Genomic DNA, 12,812 nt, shown 5'->3' on the forward strand with positions numbered 1-12,812 from the left:
TGTCTCACTCCAGTGCCTCCTGGCCCCACCCCGCGTACCAACATGCTGGGAGCGGGAGCACCAGGAGTGCCCCCCATTCTGTCTAAATATTAACTCCTGGAGAGGTTGAGCCACAGTACCAAGAGGCCTCTGAGGCCCTTTACCTCTGAGGCCCTTTTCTCCAAAGATCCAGGCCCAGGAGAGGAAAAGGAAGGGACTTTTTTCACCAGAGGCTGGAAGCCACATCTTCTTCCCTCTGGGCTTTGGACTCTGGGCCTCCACTTTCCCAGACCTTAGTCCCCAGAATGCTGCCTGCAGATGATTCCATCTGTCACTCCCCTTCTCAAAGCCTTCCTGTTTCTCCTCCCCGCCACTGTACCAAGACCAAACTGCGTGACTTGACTCACCCATTGCCTGCCATCTCTCTATGCACTTTCCGTTCCAGCCAAACTGATCAATCTTTCACCTTCCCCTGAATGTGCCTCACATTTTCCTACCTCTAAGCCTTCCTCCCAGTGCTGTTTCCCCTCTCCATATTCCCGCCTTGTGCATCTTCTCTCCAATGAGATAGTGCCAATCCCAGCTATACCACTGCATCCTCCCAGGTGCCCCAGCCACACTCTCTCCCACCTCAGCACCCACAGGACAGGGGACTAGAGAACATTGCACTCCTGGTGTTGAAGACAGCAAGAGTCTGGACCATAGCGCTCACTGGCTGTGCCACCGTGGATGGTTGTAGATCTCTGAATGTGAGATTGCCCACATGGACACATGGGAAAAAACTTCCTGCCCTAAATCAGGGTGCAGTGGTGCATGCCTGTAATCCCAGTGACTCAGGAGGCTGATGCAAATTCGAGGCCCAACCTCCCTCCGCAATTTAGGGAAAACCTATTTCACAATAAGAAATGTAAAAGGTCTGGGATGGAGCTTATTGCTAAAGCACCCCTGGGTTCAATCCTGCCAAAATAAAAATATTATAACAGAGAGATTTCCAAAAGTCTATATGTTTGGGCTGGGATAGGTAGCTCAGTGTTGGATTGCTTGCCTCACTCGTGCAAGGCACTGGGTTTGATACTAAGTACCACATAAAAATAAATAAATAAAATAAAGGTATTGTGTCCATTTACAACTAAAAAATAAGAAAGAAAACCTCACATAGAAAAAAAAATAGACTGGGCGCAGTGGCACATGCCTGCAATCCCAGCAGCTCCAGAGGCTGAGACAGGAGGATCTCGAGTTCAAAGCCAGCTTCAACAACTGTGAGGTGCCAGGCAATTCAATGAGACCCTGGCTCTAAATAAAATACAAAATAGGGCTGAGAATGTGGCTCAGTGGTCTAGTGTCCCTGAGTTCAATACCCATACCCGGTACGAAAAAAAAAAGTCTATGAGTTTACCCCTCCAATTAAATTTGAAGTGCCTTGAGAGTTCCCTGTTGTCCATCTTTTAAAATTACTTGAAGGATTAGCACAGAGCTTGAGAACTGTACGGAAGAAGTAAGTATTACAGAAACTGCTGAAGACTCCTCACACCTGAATTGCACCTTGAGGAACAGCTGGGTGCCGGCAATGACTTCTTTCTGGGGCCTCATTTGGATGATCCCCTCATTATACATTTCCCCTGTGATTTGTCCTGGGCTGGGCACATGCAGTGGGTGGGTGGGTGTGGCAACACTATTTTTACCTCTAAGGTCCTTTTCTCCAGCAGAACCATCACACAAACATACGTAATGACGGTTCGGGATGAGCTATGTGATATGTTGCAAAGGCAAAGGTAAGTGATTGGCAAGAGAGACCAGCAGCAGCAGAGCCAGAGAGGGTCAAATACCTGTGGAGCAAGGGAGGCCACTAGTGTCCAGGTGAGCGAGCATGTTGGAGAAGGGCCTGTCAGGCAGCAGGAATATTTATTTATTTATTTGGTACCAGGGATTGAACCCAGGGGTGCTCAACCACTGAGCCACACCCCCAACCCTTTTATTAATTAATTAATTATATTTTTAAAATATTTATTCTCCAGTTTTGTTTTCGGTGGACACAACATCTTTATCTCATTTCTATGTGGTGCTGAGGATTGAACCCAGCACCCCGCGCACACCAGGCGAGCGCGCCAGGCGAGCGCGCTACCGCTTGAGCCACATCCCCAGCCCCCCAGCCCTTTTATTTTGAGACAGGGTCTTTTTAAGTTGTTTAGGGCCTCACTAAGTTTCTGAGGCTGGTTTTGAATTTGTGATCCTCCTGCCTCAACCTCCCAAGTCGCTGGGATTACAGGCATGTGCCATGGCGCCCAGCAGCAGGAACTCTCAGGATGCCTGGTGCGCAGTGTTCTCTGCTCCCCTGCCAGTCCAGGGGTTGCTCATAGCAAAGATGGAGACAGTGCACTTCTCGATGGCAAGAGTTCCTGTTTTAATGGCATTTCTGGAAGGGGATGTACTAAAGGAGAGGGCGGGGCAGGGAGACTGGATAGCCCTGGACAAGAGTCTTAAAAGCCACACCAGGAGTTTGCTGGTGAGGGGCCTGCACAGAGCTGGTGTGTGGTACTCCGGGTGGGCAGAGCCACCTGTGCAGTGGATGCAGCCCCTGCAGTAATGTAGACAGAGTCAAGGGAGGCCTGCAACAGAGCAGAATTCCAGAGTCTGGGAGAGAAATCAGTCGTGCACAAGGGGTTGAGGGTGTGGAGATGGCTAGCAAGAGACAGCATACAGGAGAGAACACAGAAGAAATCCTAGAACTGCTTCTACAGGAGGAGCCAGGCAAGAGCAGGCTGGCGGAAGCAGTTCAAAAAGCGGTCCTCCTCTGGAAGGACCGAAGCAAGGCTTTTAGTTTGGTGAATAGGAGGCCACTGACCATTGGAGGGAACATAAGTAAAACCAGCTCTTGTAGCCTCTTGCTCTGACTCCCTTCCATCTCATCTGGCCTTTTGGAGGACAGGGTGGAGGAGAGATCGATAGAAAGGCTATTCTTAGGCTGAGGTCTCAGTAATCCTAAACAGGTGCAGGATTTGAGGCATACTTCTGCAGTCACCCTCTACCTTGTCACTTCCTCCCCTTGATGGGTTCATCTTGCCCTAATAGCAATGCGCCATTAGTAATCAGCCCCCTGGGGCCACCCCTTGCTCACTCTCGCTTAGAACCTTCAGGAACAGGAAGCAACCAGGGTTGCTGAAGCCAGGTGTGGTCCTTGGTCCTGGGGAAGCATCTTTCCCATCAGTACATAAGCATATTAACTCCCTTCTGAAGTTCCCAGATTCTTAGAGATCCATTCTTTTGGCTTCCTCCCCCCTCCCCCATGGTACTGGGGATTGAACCCAGAACATTTTGCCACTGAGCATCCCTGCCCTGCCTCCCTCTTTGAGACAGGGGCTAAATTGTTGAGGCTGGCCTCAAACTTGCAAATCCTCCAGCCTCAGCCTTCTGAGTCACTGGGATTTCAGGCATGCGCCACTGTGCCTGACTTGGTGGCAGGTTCTTTTTTTAAAGCATCTTTTATGAGGAAGCAATGAACTGAGCAGACTTCCCCAGGATGTGAAGGGTTGCCTGGGGTAGGGCACCTGGATCCTGGGCAGAGGCACTAAGAAATGTGGTGGTGAGAAAATTCAGAGCCCAGTCAGGGACCAGAGGCCAGAGCAGGCATCAGACACCCAGGCCAGGGCCTGGCTGGAGGTGAAGACACTACCTGAGATGCACAGGCCTCTGAAACTGCCCTCCCTTGTCCTTCCCCATTCCTGGTCCCTGCGTGCCAGGTCTCACCTCAAAAAGCAAGAAAGGAAACAGTGAGGGCTTTCTGGAGCCGGCCCCCAGAGGCCTGTCTGTGCTGGGGAGGTCAAAAAGAGCCAGGGAGGGGCCAGAAAAGGCTGAGAAGAAAGCTCAGGCAAGACAAAGAGCCCCGTCCACCTTTGAAGCCGTCTCTAACCCGAGCAAGGGGGTGGGGGATGGGGGTGGGCCAAAGGCCCGGCTGGGGGGGAGGCCGTCTAAAGTCTTAAAGAATGTCTCAAATTCCTGCGGAAATCAGAGTGATTGTAAGAGTCCCCACTCCCCAACACACCTCCTTCCCGGCCCCCTCCCCCCCCCCCGCTCCCCAAAGTCCAGTCCTCCACACCTGGGGGGCCCCAATCCTTTGTCCTCAAGTAATTGCTGGGTGTTGCCCCAGTTTTTAAAGTCCCATTGAACTCGCCAGTTATCAGCTGCGCTCCAGACCACCCGCCCTACCCACCCCAGAAAACGACCCCCAACACAGCCCACGGTCTTCACCAGGATTAAGATTCTTTGTGATGGGGGGAGAGGGAAAAAAGCAACCTGGTGAAAAGCAATTATGACAAACTGCAAGGAGAATGTCTGTCCTGAGGCCTGGGGACCTCCCTCTGGGCTGCTGCGGTCCCCACCTTCTAAATGGCCCCGGGTTGGGGTCAGGCTGGGCTCCAGCCCTCGCCGTCCACCTGGACTGCGGCTGCCACCTCCCTTTCCCTCCTCTCGCCTTATTTGAGGCCCAAGGGACCGGTGGGAAGAAGGGATGGCTTTCATCCTTTTTCTCCTCTTTCCCTAATCCTTCTGCCCAACTTTTTCTCAGCACCGAGGAGGGAGGGGGGAGGGAGGGAGGGAAACTGAGGCCGGGGGATTCAGCAGCCGCGGAGAGTCCGCGGCGGGGCCTGGGGGCAGCTAGGAAGCCCCGCCCCCTAACAAGATGAAAAGCCGCGCACCAGCCCAGAGGCGGCTTTTATGGCCTGGAGCCGCAGCCCCGGGCACACCTGGAGGCCTCTGGGAAAGCCCACCCCCGGAGCGCCGTGGGGGCAGGGCCTCCCGCCTCCCCGGGGCCATCCGGACCGAGCCCGCCGCCGCCGCCGCCTCTAATTGAGATTTGCCCTCAGGTGTGGCCCCCGCCCCCACCCCAGCGGGGACCTGGGAGAACAAGGGGACACATTCTCGCCCCCACCCCCCTTCCGCTCGTCCAGCCCTCCACCCCGCCCGGCCCTCCTCACCGGAAGAAAGCAATCTCGCTCCCCGCGACGCGGCTGGGGCGTCCGCGGGCCGCCGGCCCCGCCAGCTCCGCGCCGGTGCCTCGGGCCTGGGCCCCCTGGACACCCGGCCCCGCGGCCCGGCGGCTCGGGCCCCACCTAGGGATTGGGTTTTTTCCGCCCCAACAGGTAGCACGGGACGCACCGTGCGAGCCGAGGACACCGGAGCCCGCAGAGGGAGTGGCCGCCCGGTCCCCGGGGCCTGGGCACGCCCTGGGCCGCCTGCCTCCTGCCGCACGGCCCCCCCGCCCGTGCCGGACGTGCGGCCAGTGGCCCCTGCACCTGCCGCCCATCCCCTCGGCCAGCGCCAGGCGCTTCTCTGTGCCGCGTGCAGCAGCCAACTTGATTCCAGTCCACCCCACTCCAGATAACCCGTTTGCAGGAAAATGGTTTTATTCTGGGGTTTCGGGTGGGGGTGCAGGCCTGGGTCATGGAGAGTGAGGAATGGCCGGCCCTTTCTCTCTCTCTCTCTCTTTTTTTTTTTTTTTTTTTTTTTAATGAACAAAAACACCGAAAGTCCCTTCCTATTCTCTGGCCAAGAGGAGCTTGGGCGCTGGGGACAGGCTGAGGGGGATTTGGGGAACAAGATTTGAAGCCAGACACCTCCATCCGGGTTGCCTGTGCAAGGCCTCACATATCTGACCTGTCCGCTTGTTTCAGGCCACTGCTGGGAGGCTGGCTGTGCCATCAGGGTGACACACTAGTTCCTCTCCTGGGATCTGCCCTTGGCCCAGAAAGGAGCCTATTTCAGTGTGTGGCGCCAGCCCATGGGAGCAACAGTCCTGTCCCTTCCCAGCTGGGGGCACTGATGCTTCGGGTCCTCAGGGTCCTCCTTGGGGCTCTGGTTCCCCTCCCTCCATCCCAGCCCAGTCTTTGGATTAGGAAGGGAAGGGGGTGGGAAGGCTGCTGAGGGGCAGCTGTTCCCGCCTCCCTCCCTGACTACGTGAGGGGCTGGGGCCTCCTAGTGCGCTTGGTCCTGCGGGTGGGGGCTGAGCCCACAAACTCGAACTGCTTCTGCCTCTCAGCATGGTTGGGGAAGGGCAGCTGGCCCTGGTAGAGACGCTTGATGAAGTGGGCCTCTCGCTGGTTCTGGCGGCTGCGGGAGGCCTGGCGAGGCCGGCCCTGCCTGGTGAAGGCCATGAACCAGCCCTCATGCCGGGCATTCTGGAAGGCTGTGTAGTTGTTCTCCAGGACGATCTCAGTGAACACGCAGTCTTTGCTCTTCCCACTGGGCTGTGGAGAGGGAGGAGAAGAAATTGTCCACCCAGCCCCAGAGGGCTTATCTGCCTTTGGACCTATTTTGTAGGTCCCTTATTCCCAGGGGGGAGCTGCCTAGTGACACGGGCATCTTTGCTAATAAGGCAAAATGAACAAGCTTGGAGTCAGAGCTGAATTTAGATACAGGCTTGTTACTTGGCAGTTGAGGTGTTTAGCCATTGAGGCTCAGTTTCGTGACAAGTGACACAAAGATCAAGGTAATGTGTCCCCTGGGGCACTTGGTACATGAAAACTCATTCAGTCTGGGTGAGGGGTGCTGCTGAGTTGAGAGAGGGAGGCAAGAGTCTCTGACAAAAAAGAAAGAAGGATCAGAATGCAGCAATTGGGAGGCTGAGGCAGGAGGATCACAATTTAGTGAGACTCTGTCTTACTAAATTGCTGAGGGGGAAAAAAATAAAAGGCTGGGATATAGCTCAGAGGCAAAGCACCTCTAGGTTCAATTCCCTAGGTCCTTCTCCCTGCCCCCCAAGAAAAGAAAAAAGGGAAGAAGAGTGTCGGACACAACAGCCCCACTTGACCCTATGGACCCCATGCCCTATGCTCCTTTCTCAGACAACATGCCTGAGGTTATTTGGTGAGCAGCAGCTAGAATTGGAAGCCAGGAGTGCCCAGTTCCAAAGGAAATGTAATCCTCTTTACTGACAAGCTGGATGGACCCCACTAAGGAAGGGTTCATTGCCCAGTATTTAGTGTGCATCTTGCTAGCTGGAGCCCACTGAACTTGGGGGACCCACTGAACTTGGGGGAGCTTCTGTCTTCTATGTGCCCCGGCTTTCAACCCTCATGAGCCCTTAGCCCTTCATACAGGGACATGTGGGTATTAACACTCTTACTGATCGCTGCTGGGGAAAGGCACCTTATATCAGAGCCAGGGGTCCCCCCAGAAGGCTAAGAGAGCCATTGAAAGAGAAGCACGGAGGCACAGCAGGTGTGCTGAGAGGACAGTAAGAAGTCACAGCCCCACTGAGGTCCCTGTCTTGCTCCTGTGGGTGGGCTCTGCAGGGGGAGCTGGGTCTGTTAGCCCTGTCTGCCCTGCCAGCAGGCCCCGCGCAGGCCTCACCTTCCCGATGAGCTTGCCCCTCTTGTTCATACAGATGTACTTCTCACTCTCCGCCCCCTTGATGCGCACCCGGCTGCCGAACGTGTCTGTCTCCACTATGAGCTTGGCTGTGATGGGGGAGGAGAGAAAGGCCTCAGTCACAGGGCTGCCAGCCAGGGGTGCAGAAAGGATCCCCAACCAGTCTGCCCTCCAAACTCAGGCAGGTGAGAGGGATTGAGAACTGTCAGGCCCTGGGGCCCTCCCGCTGTGGCCTTAGCCCTGGCACAGGCTCTGGGGATGGGCCAGGAGGCCAGGCCTGCAGCCGAGGGCCAGGTCTCACCAAACTTGTTGCCGTCCTCAGCGGTGGCGGAGATGCGACGTCCGGTGACCTGCACGTGCTTGCCACTGGTCCGGCTGTAGAGCTGGTACTCACGGATCTGCCGCCTGCTCAGCTGGTCGGTCATGGCACCCTGGTCCCTCACGTACTGGTTAAAATTAGGAGACGGGTGATTCTCCCCCTTTGCGGTTACCAAGGGAAAAATAGTGTCAATTTGCTTTGGATGACACCACCACTGGTCCATCGGGGGAGAGGGGTGTTTAGGTGAGTGCAGTGGGGGCAGGCCCTGTGTCCTGCAGAGTAGAAGGTGCAAGGTGAAGTTGGCATGGGGCCATGACCTACCCAGGCTGCTGGGTGAGACAGTCATGGCCTTTTGGTTGCGTCCAGCAACCAAACAGCAGGAACCTTGTGTCTGCCCAGGCTTGGGGGACACAGTGATACAGCAGACTTGAAATCATAACCTGGGAAGCTGGAAAGGACCTTCAAGGCTATGGCGGCCCTTCCCATGTGTGGAGGAGGTGCACAGAGACACACAGCTCACCTGAGACAGACCCTGTTTTCCTACCTCTGGGGTCTTGGATCCATTAGCTAGGGCTACCTGATTTCTCTTTTATCCTCCCCACACACTTTGAAAGATCCCTGCCCTAGTGCCTGTGCACAGAGCAGATGGTTTATTAGGTGCTTTGAGTTAGGGTCACTGGAGAATATTTTGGGATCTCTTATGCCCTTATCTTTATCTAGGGCCCCGTCAGCCCTGTAAGCTGCCTTTCCAGATCCTGCTCCCCTGTGTCTTCCCCAGGTACATGGGGCCCTCTGTCTGGGCAGTTGGCTCCCCTTCCTGCGGTGCTCACTTCCCTGTGGGCTCTGTGGGTCTAATACCTCCCTCACGGGAAGTGCTATCAGTGGGATTCAATGGCTGCTTTCACAGGCTGCCTGCCTATTGGTGCCACAATGTGACCTCTGGTGCCATAGTGTAATTGAGGCTCCCCAGGCAGGTAGAAGGTGTTGCCACCATCAGCCTGCTCTCCTTTCCAGGGCCAGGAAAGGAGCTATTTCCACCCAAGCACACTACCACCACCATCTCCACGCTGGGGTTGCCCTTACCACTCTGTAACATTGAGTCGGGGAGAAACAGATCACTTCCTGCCATCCTATTAGGTGCCCATCAGGAGGACAGTTCCTATCCACTGGAGATGGCCTTAGCTCTAGCATGAAGACGCACCTCACTTGTTTCTCTATCTGGATACTATTGGCCATTTGGGGGACAGCCTTGCCCTGCCCAGAATTCCTAATTTCCTCCTTTTGTTTTTTTCTTTTTCTTTTTCTTTTTTTTTTTTTTTTGATTCTGAGAATTGAACCCAGAAGTGGTTTACCTCTGAGCTGGACCCTCAGCCTGCTGTGCCTTAATTTTATTTTGAGGCTAAGTTGCCCAGGCTGGCCCTGAACTTGTGATCTTCCTGTCTCTCCTGTCTCAAGGCCTTGAGTAGCTGGTATCACAGGTGTGTGCCACTGAGCCTGGCCCTAATTCCATCTTTATACCAGGCCTGATCCCAACCATCTGGACAGAGCTAGACACAACTGGGCATCCGATAGGGGCCACTGTCCCCTAGGGAGAGGGGTGGGAAATATCATCTCTGAGGAGGGAGAGATGAAGGAGCAGCTCTGAGGCCAAAGGTTTAACCTGCCCTGGGTTAATCCTTCTGATGCGTCACTGCCCATTGTCATCGCCAGGCTCCCTAGGCAGATTCCAGGTAGTTCTCCAATTTGGGGCACTACCGTGAATCCCACCCTGGAAAAACCTGAGGTGAGAATTTGGGGTGGAGGAATCTGCCAGTCTGCCCCTCCCTGGCTTCCCTGCCAGGGGTGGGGTCCCTGACTGTCCCAGCCTGAGCCTCCTGGCCCAGGTTCAGGCTGTCCGCCCCTCTTGGCGGGCAGCCTCCTCCTGGCAGTCTGTTCCAGGTCAGGGGCAGAGAGGGCCCCCCAAAGCCCCCTCCTCTCTCCATTCCCCTTCAAGCCTTTCACAAAAGCAGCCCACGCCCCCCCACAGCCCACAGCCCACAAGTCCCTCTCCCCGCGGGACCTTGCCTGTCCCTTTCATGTTCCCGCTGCGGGGGGACCTCCCCTTCCACAGCCGCAGACAGCTGCTTGTCAGCCGGCCCCTCAAGCATGGCTGTGGTTCAGCCTGCCGCCCCCCTTCGCAGGGGGGTGAGGGGGCACTTCAAGGGGGAAAGGACAGCCTTGCCACCTTCCCGCGTCCTGAATGGGGCCTCAGCCAGGCCATAAACGCCCCGGCCAGCCGCACCATTGTGCTAATTCCCCTTCCAGAACAGGTTGGGCCACCCCCAGCCCCCTCCCGGCCAGGCTGGGGGCTTTCTTCTTGCTCTCCCTGGATGTGTGAAGCAAAAGGCCTGGAACGGGGCTACAGCAAAAGGGGGAAGGAAAAGGGGGGGCGTTGTCTCTCTCTCCCACCCCCCCACTGCTTCAAAGGCAGCCCAGTCCCTTCCCAGAGAAAAGGCATTTACCTTCAAAAAAAGTCCCCACTGGATAGGAAGAGAAGCCGGCCTCTGGCCTGGGAAAGCCAGGCGGTCTCTCCCCAGAGCGGTTCTGGACCAGTGCATTTTAATAGCTGCACTTTTATGGAGGATCACAAAAAAAGGACGAGCCATGCACAGGGGGCTGAGGCTTGGGGGTGGGAGGTGTGCATGGTGGGGGGGGGTGGAGGGCAGACTTGGGGTGGGGGGAATGTGAAGAAGCAAACCCTGAATTCCATCCCAAACAAATCTTTGGGCTTGACCTCGTTGCCCTATAGGTAGGGAGTTGCCCCACCCCAGCTGGGCATTCCCACTGTGCCCACGGGACCCTGCTGGACATCTGTGGAGGTGGGAGGGGGAAAATGGGGGGATCATACAAGTGGATTTGCATCAAAACCTGTCCTTTCAGGTGCTTGCAGGCTCAAGCCTCACCTGCGCCATGACTGTCCCCTCCCCTCAACTGCTCCTGGGCTCCATCCCTGGAGTCTTGAGAGCATGTGCACTTAGCCTTTGGGGGAGCCCAGAGCAGAGGGATGGACAGAGAGGTAGAGACTCATGGGGAGCAGGGAGGGTCCTCAGAGGGAGACCTCAGATTAAAACCTCTCTCTATCCCCAAGGCTTTCCTAGCCCCCTTTCCAGTCATCCCCCAAAAGCTGATCCTCCAAACCTCAGCACCTTCTAGATGCCAGAGAGGCCAGAGCCTGCCTGCACCAGAGGCTCAGAGACCTCCTTCCCCCTCTCTTAGGTGCGGTGGGGGAGCTGGGGAGTGGGGGCACCTACCTGCGTTTGACAGCAGAGAATCAATAGCTGCAAGCACCTGTGAAGGGGACAAGGCAGACCCAAGTGTGGGTGCCAGTGGCAAGCCCAGGGGTGCACCCAGGCCCCCCCAGCCCCCCATCCCTGCCCTGCTCCACCTGCCCCCACCCTGCTCCACCTGGCCCAGCCCACCCAAATAGGAGTTGGGGAGACAGGTCTGCCCCGGGGCTGGAAATGGCAATAAGAGTCCAGTCCCAGGCAGCGCACTTACAGAGTGAGGTTGGGCAGCAGGCGGGCGGCTCCCATCGCTGGAGAGACTTCTTGGGGCGGTCACCCCCCTGCCCCCAAACTCAGGAGCAGATGTGGGCAGGCCCCAGGGGTAGTCCCAGAGAAGTCAAGGTCTCTCGGAGCCACAGGTTTTCAGGGGGAAGAAGAGAGAGAAGGGAGGAGGAGGGAGAGGAGGGGGGAGGAGGGGAGGAGGGCGTAATTGGGAGACTGAGGTGTGAGGTGTCCACCTTCCCCGCCAGTGAGGCTGCAAAGCCGGCGCTGGTGGGGGCTCCCCAGCTCGCGCCCTCTGGGCTGCCAGCCCCGGGCTGGGCTACCCAGGCGCAGGATGGAGCTGCGGGAGCCTTCTCGATTGGGAGGCTGGCCCCTGCAGTCAGTCTCCTGCTTTATTCCTGACCCTTCGGACCTGCCTTACTCCGTGCGGTGCAGGCGTGTGGCAGGCAGGGGAGGGAGGGCGCCTTCCCCTCTTAGGGTCAGCTGCTCCTGCCCTCAGGTTTGGTGCCCCATCTCCCCGAGGGTGAGCGGCAGGTACTGAGCTGGGACTGGGGTCGCGGGTTCTGGCTCAGGGTGAGAATTCCCAGAAGCAGCCTTAAAAGGAGGAGCCTCCCTCCAGGGGGCAGGGGTGGGCTTGGCTTGAGCAGCCGCTGGCGCTGCCTCTCGTCACCCCTAGCCACTGGGAAGGAGGGGTTAAGGCCGTCCAACCCTAGCAAATACTGGGTGCAATGGGTTGGGCTGGAGGTGGAAGGTCTTGCAAGGACCCGAATGGAGTCACAAAAGCTGGCCTGAGATGGAGAAGAGCAGGGTACATTGACCTGAGCCACTTTTCCAGGGGGACTCTGCAGTCTTCTCTGAGAAATGGGGATAACAATGTCTCAGGGTATTGGGGGACCAAATGAGAGAGCAGCATTTAGGAGACTTCAAAATCTATAAAACATTCTGAACCTTACTCTTGGCCTGAAAACCAGCCCCATTTACTCTCCCCAGCCGCTCAGCCCCCCCCCCCACCTCGAGGTCCCTAGCACTGCGGGGCTGACCTCCAGGCTCCCAGCGCTGTGCTGGGCCAGCTTTCACAGTCTCACGTTTCACACCCACATTTACAGATGAGAAAACTGAGGTACATTGGGAGGTCACTTGCTCAAAATGAGCCAGCCAGTGGATGGAGTGACCAGGTGAGTCCATGAACCCTCTCCTCTGATTGTGGGCCGTGCCCTCCAGAGCCCCAACCCCATAGGGCTTCCTTGTAGGGGCTCAGAAGCCTTTCTGTGTTTTAAGGTGACAGGGAGGTCCTGAAAGCTGATGGCCAGGGAGCTCTGTGCTGTCTCCTCCCTACAGAGAGGGGACGTTGGTGACAGTGAGAGTGGGGAGTGCAGGAGGGGGTCTCTGAGAGAAGCCCAGGTCTCAGCTCTGACTCCCTGGAGTTCTTGGTGCCCTGGGAAGGGAGAAGGGAAATGCCAGGTGTGGGTTCATTTACCTAAGGAGCCGACTTTTAGGGTGAAACTCTCACCTCCAGGTTCCTCTCACCTTCCTGAGCTTCAGCAATCCACAAAGTGGTCTGCCACCCTGGCCACACACACAAACAAGCCAAGCAGCCCCCTCCAGGG

General features: G+C 56.6%; 1 protein-coding gene across 2 annotated transcripts; it reads right to left on the reverse strand.

Moving 5' to 3' along the window:
* Positions 1-5,924: 5,924 nt before the first annotated feature.
* On the reverse strand, positions 5,925-11,232 carry Fgf17 (fibroblast growth factor 17). 2 transcript variants are annotated; one of them, XM_026397548.2, is made up of 5 exons: positions 11,198-11,232; positions 10,951-10,987; positions 7,643-7,787; positions 7,324-7,430; positions 5,925-6,218 (listed from the first exon to the last, which is right to left on the reverse strand). In XM_026397548.2, the coding sequence occupies exons 1-5, from the start codon at positions 11,230-11,232 to the stop codon at positions 5,925-5,927; spliced, it is 618 nt and encodes a 205-aa protein (XP_026253333.1). The 2 variants fall into 2 exon arrangements, with proteins under 2 accessions (XP_026253333.1, XP_026253332.1); XM_026397547.2 differs by having other exon boundaries at positions 7,643-7,820.
* Between the last annotated feature and the right edge of the window lie 1,580 nt (positions 11,233-12,812).

This window comes from Urocitellus parryii, chromosome 14 (genome assembly GCF_045843805.1).
Source record: "Urocitellus parryii isolate mUroPar1 chromosome 14, mUroPar1.hap1, whole genome shotgun sequence".
Lineage (NCBI taxonomy): Eukaryota > Metazoa > Chordata > Mammalia > Rodentia > Sciuridae > Urocitellus > Urocitellus parryii.

Bases quoted from the DNA above. Each gene is read 5' to 3' on its own strand.
- Fgf17 (XM_026397547.2), bottom strand. From the start codon at position 11,232: ATGGGAGCCGCCCGCCTGCTGCCCAACCTCACTCT. The intron at 7,431-7,642 runs GTGAGACCTGGC...CCCCCATCACAG, and splicing joins TGAGGACGGCAACAAGTTTG to CCAAGCTCATAGTGGAGACA. The intron at 6,219-7,323 runs GTGAGGCCTGCG...CCCTCTCCACAG, and splicing joins GGGGCAAGCTCATCGGGAAG to CCCAGTGGGAAGAGCAAAGA.